The sequence below is a fragment of the Culex quinquefasciatus genome, chromosome 2 (genome assembly GCF_015732765.1).
Source record: "Culex quinquefasciatus strain JHB chromosome 2, VPISU_Cqui_1.0_pri_paternal, whole genome shotgun sequence".
Lineage (NCBI taxonomy): Eukaryota > Metazoa > Arthropoda > Insecta > Diptera > Culicidae > Culex > Culex quinquefasciatus.
Window position 1 is genome coordinate 224,091,273 of NC_051862.1, and position 16,632 is coordinate 224,107,904.

At 34.3% G+C, this 16,632-nt stretch overlaps 1 protein-coding gene across 1 annotated transcript in view; it reads right to left on the bottom strand.

Moving 5' to 3' along the window:
• Nucleotides 1–6,585: 6,585 nt before the first annotated feature.
• The window catches only part of LOC6033660 (neural cell adhesion molecule 1), a 30,104-nt gene continuing 20,057 nt past the window's right edge, over nt 6,586–16,632 (bottom strand). Inside the window, exons 6-7 of the mRNA XM_038258115.1 lie at nt 7,643–7,762; nt 6,586–7,559 (exon numbers count right to left, since the gene is read on the bottom strand). Of these exons, the coding sequence (XP_038114043.1) occupies nt 7,152–7,559; nt 7,643–7,762 (528 nt within the window). The 3' untranslated portion in view covers nt 6,586–7,151. The remainder of the gene's footprint in view (nt 7,560–7,642; nt 7,763–16,632) is intronic.

Here is a 16,632-nt window from a genome sequence, read left to right on the forward strand (position 1 = left end):
CTTAACATTACACACACACGCGCACACATTTGACATCATTATGTTTTCCGTTATTAAATTAACTCTTTCCCGGTCCAGCAGTTGTTTGATGGTTGTTTGTTGGCAATTGTTCATCGTGGGTGTGTTTATTCGCCGATAATTATTCGAATTTTTATTAATTTCTGTTTGTTATATGATGTGAGAGTGGGAATTGCTGCATGGTTGAGTTGTGGTGTGTTTGTTTTTTTGCTCGAAACAAAAATATTTTCCATCAATTATAACATTGTTGCGGCGAACATTTAATTGGTCTGGCTGTGATGGGTTGTTCTTTTTTATTGTTTCACCTCTGATAGTCTAGTGAAAAAAAAATGAATTAAAATCCGACACGATGGCATCGAACATCGATATTCTGTGATGATAGCAAGTAGCAGTTAATTTGATTGTTGTTTTTTTATAATGGTTATATGTTTGCCCTATATGAGAACAGTGAACTCGTATTTAGCACCTTGCAGTTTAAAAAAATGGCACAATGATATACACAGTAGCAATTTGTCTTTTTTATGTCTGGAAAAATGGGGAAGGGATTAAGAATGAAGTTGATTTCGGTGTCCCGTGCTCGCATAGAAAAAAAATGCAAATTTGATTTCAATCCAACAACTTTTAAAGTGGAATTATCCTCCTCCGACATGGGCCAGGCAAAAAACACTCAAAAAAAGTAAACAGCTTATCGGTCTCGTCCCAAACATTGTGAGCAAAAAAAGTGTCCTAAATAAACAATCGAACTTCCGTCCGGTTTGACCGGGAGCCCATGCAAGTGTAATAAAGCTGCTATTAATAAAAATGGCGATTGAATAAATCATTCTTCGGATTTAACGCGCGGGAACCAAACGCAAAAAACGAAAATTTATCCTCCAAAAGGGGGTGAGCGCTTTCCTCACATTAAGTATTTTCTGTCAAAATTAAATTATGACAGTGTTGTCAGTTTAAACCCAATTTTCATTTGAAAGTAGATTAAATAAATTATAAGTGATTTTATGCATCTCTCAATTAAAAGACAGTTGAACAAAAAAAAAATGTATTGAAATAACAGTGTTGCCACATCAAACTCTAAAGGTCACTGAAATGATTTTTTAAAGATGCACAAAAATGGTCGTTCTGAAGATAATTTTTATCAAAAACTTAGACCCGACAGTGAAAAATTGTTTTCTTATTATATAAACCAATCAATTACCATTTTCATGACAGTGTTTCCAAATCAAGTGTGAAATAGTTTTTCAAATACTTGACTAAAAGTGCATAAAAAAAATATTGGCAGACTCAATTGTACCAGTTTGAAAAAATATATTAAATGGCAGTGTTGCCAGATCAGCAAACTGTAAAAGTCATTGAATTAATTTTTATGTTAATATTATTGTGTTAATATTATTGTGTTAATATTATTTAAACCAATCATTTTATATTTAAATGACGAAAAAACGAACAACAGAGTAACTCATTTGAATAATAATACAAAACATGAAAATTGCACAAAAAGATTGGTAAACATATCTCCATCAAAATATGTCATTACCTCACCATTACATTGTAGAGAAACTTAACCTAAGTCAAAATTTATTGTTGCCAGAATATCACAGTTTATTCAGTTTTGAAATGATTTTTTTTAAATTCATGCAAAAGTTACAATATCTTTTCATATCTAATTTTTTTTCGATAATTAGAAAACATAGTTGCCTGATTATCAAACTCTTTGAAAATCTGGTTAAAATATTTAATATTATTATTTATAAATAGAGTTTTTGAACTTTGCATGATTTAACTGAAATTTCATGATTGTTGAAAAAAGACTAAACTAGCATCAGAGAACGGCATAAATTTGTTTTTAAAGAATGTAATCGTACCTTAAAACATGAAAAAAAAAATGGTTTTCATTTGATTTGTTTTATTAAATTTGAAAATTCCGGAAAAATAAATTTGTTCAAATTTCCAGAAACTGGATAAACGGTTTATACAAAGAGGATTGCCGAAGTTATTGCTATCAATAAAGAATTACATGCCTCAAAATATTATGTTATGTTATATCAAAATTAAACAAATTCAAAAAGTGTCGAAACATATTTTTCATAACAGTCATCAGCAACTTTTTGCAAATATTTTTTAAATGAAATTGATGTCGTCGGCAAAGTTGTAAATTTTGCTAAGGATTTTTTTCTAAAAAAAAGTTACACTCTAAAATAATAACACGTCATTAATTTCACATTCAGTCACTAAAAAAAAAATTTTTTTTAAGTGATTTAAATGAAAATATAGCATTTTTGAGGCATGGTTACAAATTGGTCAAAACACGGCAGTGCTGCCAATTAAAAAAAAATTAATCTGAAAAACGTAGAAAAATATGGGGAAACTTATTTGATTTTATTTTTAAAATGTTAAATATAAATTAAAATCAAAAATATATTTAACAACATTCACCGTTTGCAAGCTATAACCAACTAATATCTTTGTTTTTAAGTACTTTTTCACCTGTAAAAGTCATGGCCAAGTCTGTGTGTCCCAAAAATGCTATGTGGCGATAACCTTCGGGCTCACCCAGATTTCGATAGGGTTTTGCCTCAGAAACAATTTTGTCATACAATAACAATAGCATTTTAATTTAAAACATTTGACCTTGAAACGATTCCACAATTTCTCTTTTTCAATATTCAAATCCTTAAATATTTTGGTTTCTTAACAGTTAAGAAGTTTCATAAATTATTAGTTATGCTCAATATTGCAACATTTTTTGAATTAAACATTATTATGACTGAATTGTGTTGATGTTGAAACTTTAAAACTAAATACTTGACATTTTTTTTTCAAGACAAAGCTATTAAAAACAGGTAAACAAAATTTGTTCAAGTACTCACATTTTATTTAAACTTGCATATTTTGATTAAACAAATCTTGTTCGAAAAAAAATAAATAATAGCACATTTGCTTTCATTTGCACCGTCATTTTTTATTGGGCAAATCATTTTTAAAGCGATTGTAAATCCCCTTCAGTATCGAAAGACAAAAAAATAAAGCGAAAGGAAATCCGAAATTCGTGTTTGCTTTCCGGAACCAGAGTTTGAGCTCGAGCAGCACGCTTCATCGATTCGACCCTGTTGTGCAACGAACCGATAGAATTATTGCATCATTGTGAAACAATGGTAACAAAAACAAAAGCAATCGACGAGTGGAAGCAGCAAAAAAACCGACGTCGAAATAATATGAATAATAAACAAATAAACACACAATATCCTGAAGGGATCCACGCGGCTGCGAGGGGTCATTCCGGGGGTCGGTCGCATATGAAAAGCGTTTTCCCTTTTATCTCCGCTGCTCCGGCGCCATTTTTCACGCAAACGAGCTCGTCGCTGCAATTTGCGTTTTTTTTTCGTTTCACTCCCTTCATGCTCGTTAGGACGTGCACTCTGCTAGATTGGCGTGTGAAACAATGGGCGCAAAAAAGAAGCTTTTTTTTCGCATCGCAGCAACCTCCCACACATGTGCAATTTCCAATTTAATTTATATTCCAATGCAACACCCCCTCCCGCCTCGAACTACAACGCATCCACTCTCAATCATAGTAGGCCACGTGTGTGCGTCGTCGTTGCCTGAAGGAAAAATGCAATTTATCATCGTACTGCAGCAGAGCATCGGAATTTCCACGTGGCGTGGCGTGGCGTCAGTAGGCTGTGATTTTCCACCAATTTCCCCTCGCGTTGACGACGAGCAGAGCATGAGGATGCACTTTTGGCGCCTACTGCACCGTCGAGCTTAGGTGAAAGCATGTTGAAAATGTCACGCGAGCGCGCGTACGTAAAAAATCTCAGCCTACTATGTGTGTGTGTGGTTAGGGTGGTTTGAGAGTGGATTTTTTCCTTCCACCCATCATGCATAATCCAGCAGCCAGGATTGGGAAAATCGATTAGATGAGGCGACTTCATCGTGGAAAATTCAGTTTGCCAATGACGCGATGGTGCGATGGTGAGGGGGTAATAAGCAAAGTTGGAAATTGTTGAAAATGTGCGGCGAACGCGTTTGGTTTGGCGGTGGCGTTGGTGATCAAGTGGAAAGCCAATATTGGCGAGATGATGGTGTGGTTTTTGGGGAAATCATGATGATGATTTTTTTTTTCGCAACTAGCTTCGTTCACTCCTTTTGCGAAGCGTAATTTAATTGGATGAACGAACGAAAAATTAACGAGATTTGCGGTGAACCGGGAAAGTGTGTGGGATGCAAAGTTTCGTTAAAAGTTTTGTGAGCTCTACTGGATCGTTTCCGATTCGCTTGATGGAGATAATTATAATCCGGAAAATACTTTATTGGTTAAATTAGCTACTCTTATTTGGTGGAATCAAATGTTTAGATTTTATTTTGAAAAACATTTGTCAATTTTGGTATGCAGAATCAAATTGATTCAACCAAAAATGATGTCAATTTGATCAGTTCTAATGTAAAATTAAACATTTGTATAGAAAGAAGACTGTTACAATTCCTACATGTAATACCACTATATTTTTGCTGTGCTCAAACGTAAAATATAATTTAAATCAGAATCAAATAATATTGACTCAGTCGAATCAATAATATGGACAAACATTCTTTTAAAAACAAAACTGGAAATTTGGTATATTGGACCATTAAAAAAAAAACTCCAGATTGAACAATTTACAATTTGAAATTTTGCTATTCCGTTTGGACAACACTTATTTTGACGATTACTGTATGACAACAGGTCAAAAACATAAGGTCGAATTGACTGTAATTTGAATGCAAAAGGTCGAATAGATAAAAGGTCAAGAAATTTTTTTTTATTTTATTTTTTTTCAAAAAAATGAATCACATGCAAAACCTTTGAAAAGCAATGAAATAAACATGTTTTGAACAGTTTTCATTCAATTTCATTTTTATTTTCAGGGTTTTTTGAAATTGAATTTCCCCCCAGATTCATGAAAACGTTTTTGAAAAGGAAGGAGTGTAGAAAACACTTTTAAAATAATATTTTTACGGCCATTGACGATGAATTAAAAATGGATAGAAAATTTGCTGAAATATTTCATTTTTTATAACTGCTTATGTTGGAAAGAATGCTAAAAGTCACTTAAATATTCCAACCTTAAAAAAAGTTTGTTTTAAATGAAAGGAAAATCTCTCAAATTGTTTTAATAGGTCCGAATTTTAATTTTTTCATGTTTGAAAGAATAGAAAAACTCACATGAATAATGCGACAACCATGAAAAGGTTGTCTTTAAAAATAGGAAATATCAAATTGCTAACTTTGCGAACTTTTTTAAGGACTTAAAAAAAAGGAAAAAATCACAGAAAAACACGGATTAAAATTCAACAAATTTTTTCAAGTAGTCTTACTTCAACCTTTTGTCCTTTCGAAGTTTTGCCTATTCGACCTTATATTTTTCAATCTTTTGACTTTCATCTAGAACAGGAAAACTCAAAACCTAGCAAGACTTTTGTAAAATAATATTGTAAAATAAAACAAAATAAATTGAATTATTGTCAATTTCTAAAAAAAACAACAGTTTCAAAAATATGGTTGATGAACTTTTTTTGTTCAAAAACATTTTTGATATCAACTGTCATACTAAATCAAGCTTTTTATAACTCGGCGGCAGATTTTTTGACCATGTTTCTCTATAGCTCAAAAGTTGCGGGTTTTTGTCCCCTAAAACATATAAAAAAATCTCGAAAATAAAAAAATACGTATTTTGGGAAATTGAGTTGTGAAAAAACGTTGATTAAAAAATCTGCAATTTTTTCCGTGTACCTATTTTTTTTTCAATATTCCTCAACATTACCTACAACTTTGCTTAAGACACCACATTGATCAGAAAATTCACTCCAAAGTTACAGCTATTTGAATATGTACGTACAATTTCTGTATGGACAGCTGCCAAAACTGTATGGAGACTTGTATGGGTGAACTAATGACACAAAATAGCTTATTTGGTCATAGGGATGGCCCCCACAAAGTTTGAGCCAAGTAAAAAAATACAAAAAATAAAAATGGTCGAAATTTCGCAGAGAGTTGCTCATATAAATCAAACTATTCGAGGAGTTTTTCTTGTGACCAAAGAAGCCATCATTGGTTTGTTCATACAATTCTCCATTTTTTTTGTGGTTACTATTTTTACAAATAAAAATTCGAAAATCTGTAAACAAGGAATTTTTTATCTATATGATGCCTTTGGAAAAAAATGCAAGTAGAAAAAATAAAAATAAATAAAATTGTGATTATATATTAAATTTTGGCTCATTTTAGTGTGACATACTTCATGGATGAAGCCTAAAAAATCATAATACAGCCATGATTATCAGGTCAAAATTGAACAAAACTGGCTATGTATCAACAATAACATCTAAAATCTGAAAAAATAGAAAATTCATCAAGTATCAGATACTGAAATTAATTTTATTCTTTAATAGAAATCATGGTTATCTGGAAAAATGACCTCTTAGAATGTGTTAATTCACCACTATTCCAGTGTTTTTTTCCATTTTTAAAATCTTAATTAAGGTAAATTAAAACTTTGGAAATTTACACAATTTTTTACTGTAAAATATTTTCAACTCAGTTTTTATAAGAAAAAACATTTGAATCATCATCCCCGAACACCAAAATCAACTTCATTCTCTTCCTACTTTCAAGGGACACTTTGACTAGAGAGCGCATATAGAATGAGTTGTAGAGATAACAAGCATTGTTACATTACATTTTACCTAGATCGATTTCCTCCTCTTCGTCTCTAACCTTATACTTATGGCATGACAACCTACATTACGATACCTCTATACATCCTCCTCCTGGCTTGGTGTGACTGTCTTTACTAGCAGCGTTGGTTGTGTCATCGTACTCAAAGTGGTGAACCAGAACGGAAGACAAAACTTAAAAACAACAACATATCACTTTCCCGGTTGGATATTTCCAATATAAGCCATATGAGAAGGGGCGAATGAATGTGGTGGGGTGATTTGCCACTCCTTGCTCAACCTTCCCAACGCGCGCCGCGTGGCCTACTTTGATATTCCTTTTCTTCTCTGCTGATGAATGATGGTTTCCACGGAATGAAATTTCGGATTTGCGATTTTACGTGCTAGTCTTTTCTGGTTGAAGTTCCGTGCCGCCCGGGTGGTTAAAATTGCAGGGCAGCGACGACGGTGGCCATCAGTGCCACCATCGCGGACGTGGCCAACCGACCCGGTGCGCCCCTGCCCGAGTTGAACCCGTGCGGCTGCAGCGGATGCGTCGAGAATTCCTTCACCTCGGTCCAGTCGCTGAGACCGGCGGCGTTTCGGGCCGCAACCCGGATCAGGTACTTGGTGTCCGGAATCAGGTGCACCAGCAGGTACGTGACGCCGTCCTCGACGTCAAAGTCTCGCCGGTTGGCGCGCTCCCAGCTCCGATATTTGCCGTACTCCTCCGTCGGGATCAGCTCGAACCGGTAGCCGATGATGGTGCTGTGGTCCGGCTCGACGTCGTGGCTCTTGGTCGCCCCCACGTCAATGTCCAGCGTGTCCGAGTTGACGCCACGCAGTTGGAACTGGAATTGTGTCATTGAGGTCATTTCAATTCAAACTAAATTTAATGTCAAATTGACCATTTGGTCACGTAAATCAAACTCACCCTGCTAGGTGGATCCGGCTTGGTGCCCTCCTTCAGCTGGATCTCCCGGGAAATGGTACCGAGCTCGTTTTTGGCCTCGCACCGGTACTTGCCGAAAGCGGTGCTGTTTTTGATCATAATCTGCCAGAGGTGTGCAGCGTGGGAAAAACGAGACGAGGAAAGCGATAAAACATGATTAAACTTGGAAGGAACACCTGGGGTGACTTTCTTCTTGTTTTTTTTTCTTTCTCGGTGTGTCCTTTGGTCAGTGTGGTTTTGGGGACATTTTCTGGGTGGCAGGCAAGTGTGAGGTAAATTGCATAATTTGGCTTGTTCGACAAAGTTGGCTATGTACTGTTTTTTTTAGGAGGAATAAAAGCATAGTGTATTTTATCAGAATTTTTAAATAACAATGTAATATTTTTTCAAGCTTATTTATTTTTTCTTTGATGAAATAAGTATTTACCAAACTACTTAAAGAAGTTTTGAAAAGGAAATGTGATTTATTTTTATTTTTACTCTTCTGAATTCTGTTTTAGAATCCTTCTTGCTTATGAGAATTTTCATAAGGTAAGTTTTGATAATTTTTAATTAAAAATTGAAAAGTAAACGGGTAATTCTCTACCAACTCACACGAAATCGGGAAAAGTTGCCCCGACCCCTCTTCGATTTGCGTGAAACTTTGTCCTAAGGGGTAACTTTTGTCCCTGATCACGAATCCGAGGTCCGTTTTTTGATATCTCGTGACGGAGGGGCGGTACGACCCCTTCCATTTTTGAACATGCGAAAAAAGAGGTATTTTTCAATAATTTGCAGCCTGAAACGGTGATGAGATAGAAATTTGGTGTCAAAGGGACTTTTATGTAAAATTAGACGCCCGATTTGATGGCGTACTCAGAATTCCGAAAAAACGTTTTAAAAATCCTCCCATTTTCCGTTACTCGACTGTAAAAAATTTTGGAACATGTCATTTAATGGGAAATTTAATGTACTTTTCGAATCTACATTGTCCCAGAAGGGTCATTTTTTCATTTAGAACAAAATTTTTCATTTTAAAATTTCGTGTTTTTTCTAACTTTGCAGGGTTATTTTTTAGAGTGTAACAATGTTCTACAAAGTTGTAGAGCAGACAATTACAAAAATTTTGATATATAGACATAAGGGGTTTGCTTATAAACATCACAAGTTATCGCGATTTTACGAAAAAAAGTTTTGAAAAAGTTAATTTTTGCGTTTCTCTTTGTTTCGTCGTCCGTGTCTGTCGCGGGTGACCATGAACGGCCATGATCGATGACGACCAACTTTTTCAAAACTTTTTTTCGTGAAATCGCGATAACTCGTGATGTTTATAAGCAAACCCCTTATGTCTATATATCAAAATTTTTGTAATTGTCTGCTCTACAACTTTGTAGAACATTGTTACACTCTAAAAATAACCCTGCAAAGTTAGAAAAACACGAAATTTTAAAATGAAAAATTTTGTTCTAAATGAAAAATGACCCTTCTGGGACAATGTAGATTCGAAAAGTACATTAAATTTCCCATTAAATGACATGTTTCAAAATTTTTACAGTCGAGTAACGGAAAATGGGAGAATTTTAGAACTTTTTAGTGTTTTTTCGATGAAAATACGTTTTTCGGAATTCTGAGTACGCCATCAAATCGGGCGTCTAATTTTACATAAAAGTCCCTTTGACACCAAATTTCTATCTCATCACCGTTTCAGGCTGCAAATTATTGAAAAACACCTCTTTTTCGCATGTTCAAAAATGGAAGGGTCGTACCGCCCCTCCGTCACGAGATATCAAAAAACGGACCTCGGATTCGTGATCAGGGACAAAAGTTACCCCTTAGGACAAAGTTTCACGCAAATCGAAGAGGGGTCGGGGCAACTGCTGTGTGAGTTGGCGGAGAATTACCCAAACACATTTTTTAGCAAAGATTGAAAAACAAAAGGTCGAAAGCTGCTAATTATCTATTTTGACATCAATTTGTGAGTGTTTTTCATTATTATTTCTTTCGAACGAATCATTCAATTTGTGTTGTTGTTGTTGTTGTGATTTTCCCCGTTAGAGCCAAACGTCAGTAGATTTCTAAATAGTTTCAGAGAATTAATTCAACATAAAAATATTTATTGATATATACCATTGTTTGCATGTCAAATCGAAAATCTGTAAATAACTCCAAAAAATTAAATACACTTAAAAAATTGGGAAATCTGCGCTTTTTTTAATTTTCTGCAAGATTATCTATGCAATGCAAATAAATGCGAAATTTGGCAATTATTTATTTGCATTGAAAAAAAAAATTTAATTCTTTTTCCCAAATGTGCAAAACTATGCAAAATTTGGTATTATTTGCCAACGATTTTTAAAATCATATAATTTTTTCTATATCTTGTATTTTAAAGACATATTATTCCCATCACAAAAAGAAACATTAAGTATTTTAAATTTGTTGTAATGAGTTTCTATGAATTTGTTAACTATGAAGTTCCATGCCAAATTACAACAATAACTGAGACTAGAATGAATTAAATTCAAAATATGAAGTCGAAAGTCGAAAATTAAGGAATTTATTTACCAGAATATCAAATTTGATATAATCTACGCTAATCTATGTATTTTTTGAAATTTATCCTAAAAATATGAAATTTTGAGATGTTTTGAAGTTTATGATATAAAGATATTATGGTTAGTCAAAATTGAAGTATTTTGTGCATTCAAGACATCAATGTTGCATGGATTATCCAAAAACATGTTTCGTTTGACTATTGCAACTTACAACTTTAAAAAGTTGAGTCTATTCAAAAATTGTAACACTTACTGCAATTTCAATTATTTGTACAAAATATATTTAATTCGAAAAAATCAACATTTTTTTCCATTTGAAACTTATGTAAAAATGTTGATATTTGGAAAAAGTAATAAGGTTATTTTTTATTTTGAATATCTAACAATAATATTTTTTTTTGTATTTTACTAAACAAATTTTCTGAAAACGAGTATTTCGCTTGTAACTAATGACTCAAAAAGGTTAAAAAAGGTGAAATATTCAATATTACGCCCTTTTGAAATGTTTGATTTGATTTTAAAATTTAGAAAATAATTTATCGAAAAGATCTGAAAATTCACAGATGTTTAATATTTCAACATTGCAAATAGGACCATTAGTTTCTGAGATATTGATACCAGCTAATAAAAGGCTGTTGGGTTAGATTTTAAAAACTCAAATTTTTAGTGGTCTGATTTTCAATGTCTCTTAAGCATTTGTATAGGGCAATTTTTCAACTTCTCGAAAAAATATCTGGAATGGACAAAATTGGCCGATTTCAAGATGATGAAGATTCAAGATTCAAGATTCAAGATTCAAGATTCAAGATTCAAGATTCAAGATTCAAGATTCAAGATTCAAGATTCAAGATTCAAGATTCAAGATTCAAGATTCAAGATTCAAGATTCAAGATTCAAGATTCAAGATAAAAGATTCAAGATTCAAGATTCAAGATTCAAGATTCAAGATTCAAGATTCAAGATTCAAGATTCAAGATTCAAGATTCAAGATTCAAGATTCAAGATTCAAGATTCAAGATTCAAGATTCAAGATTCAAGATTCAAGATTCAAGATTCAAGATTCAAGATTCAAGATTCAAGATTCAAGATTCAAGATTCAAGATTCAAGATTCAAGATTCATGATTCAAGATTCAAGATTCAAGATTCAAGATTCAAGATTCAAGATTCAAGATTCAAGATTCAAGATTCAAGATTCAAGATTCAAGATTCAGGGTCTAGCTCATTTCCCCGAATGACATTTCCCCGAATGCCATTTCCCCGAAAATCATTTCCCCTAATTGGCCACATCCCCGATTTCCACTTCCTCTAATCAGCCACATCCCCGAATGCCATTTCCCCGAATATCATTTCCCCTAATCGGCTATATCCCCGAATGCCATTTTCCCTAATCGGCCATTTCCCCGAATGCCATTTCCCCGAAGTGACACTTACGCCAATTGCCGTTTATTTAAATTTAAATTTTCCCGAATTTTCATATTCCCTAATCTTCATTTTCGCTAAACCCTTTTTCCATGACTAACAGTTATTTTCTCTCTAAATTTTACCGAACAAACAGCTTTTTCGGGTATGCTGTTGATTGACTGTTGTAAATTGAGTAGTAAAGCCCTTTGTCAATTTTTATGAACAACGGTAAGAAATACGATTAAAAACCTTTCTGATAACGTTTTTTTTTATTTCATTGTTATGCAAAAAAAAGTTATTGACAAGACAACATTTTTTCGATGGATCAACTATGGTCCCCTTGGAACGAGCTGTCAAATAGGAGCTTTTCTGCAAAGAAGGGCCGTGAAGTGAATTTTTAAAAATTGAATTAAAAATCCATTTGAAATCCTTTGCGGTCGTTCAAAGGGTCATTGTACTTAGAAAAATAAGCTTTATCATTGTGAACACTAATAAGTTCGAAGTTCGATTATCCGAAGTGAAATTTTCCCGAGGCCTTCGGATAATCGAGTTGTTGTGTGTTCAAGAACCCAAAAATCGAACAAATAGGTACATAAGGCTGGTACAAATTTTATTTAAAGTTTTTGTTGATTATACTTTTTGCCAAATCCAAAACTAGCAATGTGAATAAAATGATCAGTGTGAACGGGGTTCTGTACTACGAAAATCGCACGGTATGTTTTCTGAATCATAAAAAATAACAAAACTTCTATTGCATTATTATTGTCATGTCTATAAGAAAAAAGTATTTGGTTTGAGAATATATAACAAAAAGTCTGTAACAATATTCATTGTATTTGAATGAATAGTACCAAACCTTTCAACACCCTTTCCCCCCTAAAATGCTACGCCTGTTCTGAGTGAATCCAAAAAGAAAGTTGATCATTCAAGGCCAATACGAACCTTTCAAGAAATATTATATGTAGTTTGATGTGATAAAAATTGCCATCAATTTTTTTCTAATAAAATGCTATTTCCCCGAACGCGGTCAAGCAGAAATGCCCGGTGCCCAGGAGCATTCAGGGAAATGACTATTCAGGGATATGACTAATCGGGTAAGTGGCATTCGGGATTGTGGCCTATTCAGGAAAATGACTTTCGGGGATGTGGACGATTAGGGGAAATGGAAAATTCGGGTAAATGGAATTCGGGGAAATGACTATTAGGGGAAGTGTCTTTTCGGGGAAGTGGCATTCGGGGAAATGTCCCTTCGGTAATATGGGTTTCGGGGAAATGTCATAGATTCCAAGATTCAAGATTCAAGATTCAAGATTCAAGATTCAAGATTCAAGATTCAAGATTCAAGATTCAAGATTCAAGATTCAAGATTCAAGATTCAAGATTCAAGATTCAAGATTCAAGATTCAAGATTCAAGATTCAAGATTCAAGATTCAAGATTCAAGATTCAAGATTCAAGATTCAAGATTCAAGATTCAAGATTCAAGATTCAAGATTCAAGATTCAAGATTCAAGATTCAAGATTCAAGATTCAAGATTCAAGATTCAAGATTCAAGATTCAAGATTCAAGATTCAAGATTCAAGATTCAAGATTCAAGATTCAAGATTCAAGATTCAAGATTCAAGATTCAAGATTCAAGATTCAAGATTCAAGATTCAAGATTCAAGATTCAAGATTCAAGATTCAAGATTCAAGATTCAAGATTCAAGATTCAAGATTCAAGATTCAAGATTCAAGATTCAAGATTCAAGATTCAAGATTCAAGATTCAAGATTCAAGATTCAAGATTCAAGATTCAAGATTCAAGATTCAAGATTCAAGATTCAAGATTCAAGATTCAAGATTCAAGATTCAAGATTCAAGATTCAAGATTCAAGATTCAAGATTCAAGATTCAAGATTCAAGATTCAAGATTCAAGATTCAAGATTCAAGATTCAAGATTCAAGATTCAAGATTCAAGATTCAAGATTCAAGATTCAAGATTCAAGATTCAAGATTCAAGATTCAAGATTCAAGATTCAAGATTCAAGATTCAAGATTCAAGATTCAAGATTCAAGATTCAAGATTCAAGATTCAAGATTCAAGATTCAAGATTCAAGATTCAAGATTCAAGATTCAAGATTCAAGATTCAAGATTCAAGATTCAAGATTCAAGATTCAAGATTCAAGATTCAAGATTCAAGATTCAAGATTCAAGATTCAAGATTCAAGATTCAAGATTCAAGATTCAAGATTCAAGATTCAAGATTCAAGATTCAAGATTCAAGATTCAAGATTCAAGATTCAAGATTCAAGATTCAAGATTCAAGATTCAAGATTCAAGATTCAAGATTCAAGATTCAAGATTCAAGATTCAAGATTCAAGATTCAAGATTCAAGATTCAAGATTCAAGATTCAAGATTCAAGATTCAAGATTCAAGATTCAAGATTCAAGATTCAAGATTCAAGATTCAAGATTCAAGATTCAAGATTCAAGATTCAAGATTCAAGATTCAAGATTCAAGATTCAAGATTCAAGATTCAAGATTCAAGATTCAAGATTCAAGATTCAAGATTCAAGATTCAAGATTCAAGATTCAAGATTCAAGATTCAAGATTCAAGATTCAAGATTCAAGATTCAAGATTCAAGATTCAAGATTCAAGATTCAAGATTCAAGATTCAAGATTCAAGATTCAAGATTCAAGATTCAAGATTCAAGATTCAAGATTCAAGATTCAAGATTCAAGATTCAAGATTCAAGATTCAAGATTCAAGATTCAAGATTCAAGATTCAAGATTCAAGATTCAAGATTCAAGATTCAAGATTCAAGATTCAAGATTCAAGATTCAAGATTCAAGATTCAAGATTCAAGATTCAAGATTCAAGATTCAAGATTCAAGATTCAAGATTCAAGATTCAAGATTCAAGATTCAAGATTCAAGATTCAAGATTCAAGATTCAAGATTCAAGATTCAAGATTCAAGATTCAAGATTCAAGATTCAAGATTCAAGATTCAAGATTCAAGATTCAAGATTCAAGATTCAAGATTCAAGATTCAAGATTCAAGATTCAAGATTCAAGATTCAAGATTCAAGATTCAAGATTCAAGATTCAAGATTCAAGATTCAAGATTCAAGATTCAAGATTCAAGATTCAAGATTCGAGATTCAAGATTCAAGATTCAAGATTCAAGATTCAAGATTCAAGATTCAAGATTCAAGATTCAAGATTCAAGATTCAAGATTCAAGATTCAAGATTCAAGATTCAAGATTCAAGATTCAAGATTCAAGATTCAAGATTCAAGATTCAAGATTCAAGATTCAAGATTCAAGATTCAAGATTCAAGATTCAAGATTCAAGATTCAAGATTCAAGATTCAAGATTCAAGATTCAAGATTCAAGATTCAAGATTCAAGATTCAAGATTCAAGATTCAAGATTCAAGATTCAAGATTCAAGATTCAAGATTCAAGATTCAAGATTCAAGATTCAAGATTCAAGATTCAAGATTCAAGATTCAAGATTCAAGATTCAAGATTCAAGATTCAAGATTCAAGATTCAAGATTCAAGATTCAAGATTCAAGATTCAAGATTCAAGACCATCTTTCATTTTACAGAAATTTAAATTTGCAAAATCCAACTGTTCTGTGTGGGCCCGCATAGCGCCCCCCTGTCTATAGATCTCAATATGTGTGCAGGGATGTCAACCCCCTGCCTCCGCACGTCAACACTCACAGCTGTCAGCGTTCGGCAGCTCGGCCAGTTCCTCAGCAGCGGCCGAACAGTCCGGTGGTGGCTCGGCCACGTCGGGGATTCCGACACGTGGGAGACGCAGTCTCCACAATGGCGAATCCTGCCAGAAGAAAGATTTCTTTTCTGTTGAAATGTTGTGTTTTTTTCTCTCGACATCCCCTCAGCGCGGTGGCAGGTGAGTTTAAAAAAAAGCGGTGACGCGTTCTTGTGGCGTGCAGTGTTATGATTTGAAATGCGGTCACGGAGAAGGTAGAGTGACGAGGAGAGAGGAGTTTGAAAAAAAATGAATTGCGTGAGAGGGAGAAAGAAATGACAGGTCGGCAGGGGTGTCAGACTTTCAATATCTGTACAGTTTTCTTGGTTTGTCTGCAAAAAAACCATTTGTTCTCAAGTATTCTTTTGTGTTTTTTTGGGAATGTTAGGTTTTGTTTTCGCATGATTTTTGAGAATGTTATGAACAATATGTGTCTTCTTATTGTTATTAAAGCACCTGATTGCCGAATACAGTAGAAAATAACGCGGATTGTGCGTAGAGGATGGGTTTGAAAGGACCGTAAGGAAGTGGTCGAAGGAACCTGTTCGACGTTGTAGAAGAGGAGATTGCTTGTAGATATTTACTGGAAAGGTTGAGGTGACAGGGCTTGTGCATTTCAACTTATGCCTGGCGTAAAGATGGCTTGTGGATGTTTACTAAAAGGCCTATTGAAGTGAAGACTTGTGAATGTTCCTGACGTAGAGATGGCTTGTGAATAGCTTCAGTCAGGCCTGTGGAGGAAGGTTTGTGAATGTTTACTTAACGTCTTGTGAGAAGACAACAACGGCTTGTGAGCTCTCACTGAAAGGCCCTTCCGACTTGTGAGCTCACTGAATAGGCCGCAACGATTCAACAACGGCTTGTGAGCTCTCACTGAAAGGCCCTTCTGGCTTGTGAACTCACTGAATAGGCCGCAACGATTCAACAACGCCGTGTGAGCTCTCACTGAAAGGCTCTTCCGGCTTGTGAACTCACTGAATAGGCCGCAACGACTTCAACAACGGCTTGTGAGCTCTCACTGAAAGGCCCTTCCGGCTTGTGAACTCACTGAATAGGCCGCAACGATTCAACAACGCCTTGTGAGCTCTCACTGAAAGGCTCTTCCGGCTTGTGAACTCACTGAATAGGCCGCAACGACTTCAACAACGGCTTGTGAGCTCTCACTGAAAGGCCCTTCCGGCTTGTGAACTCACTGAATAGGCCGCAACGATTCAACAACGGCTTGTGAGCTCTCACTGAAAGGCCCTTCTGGCTTGTGAACT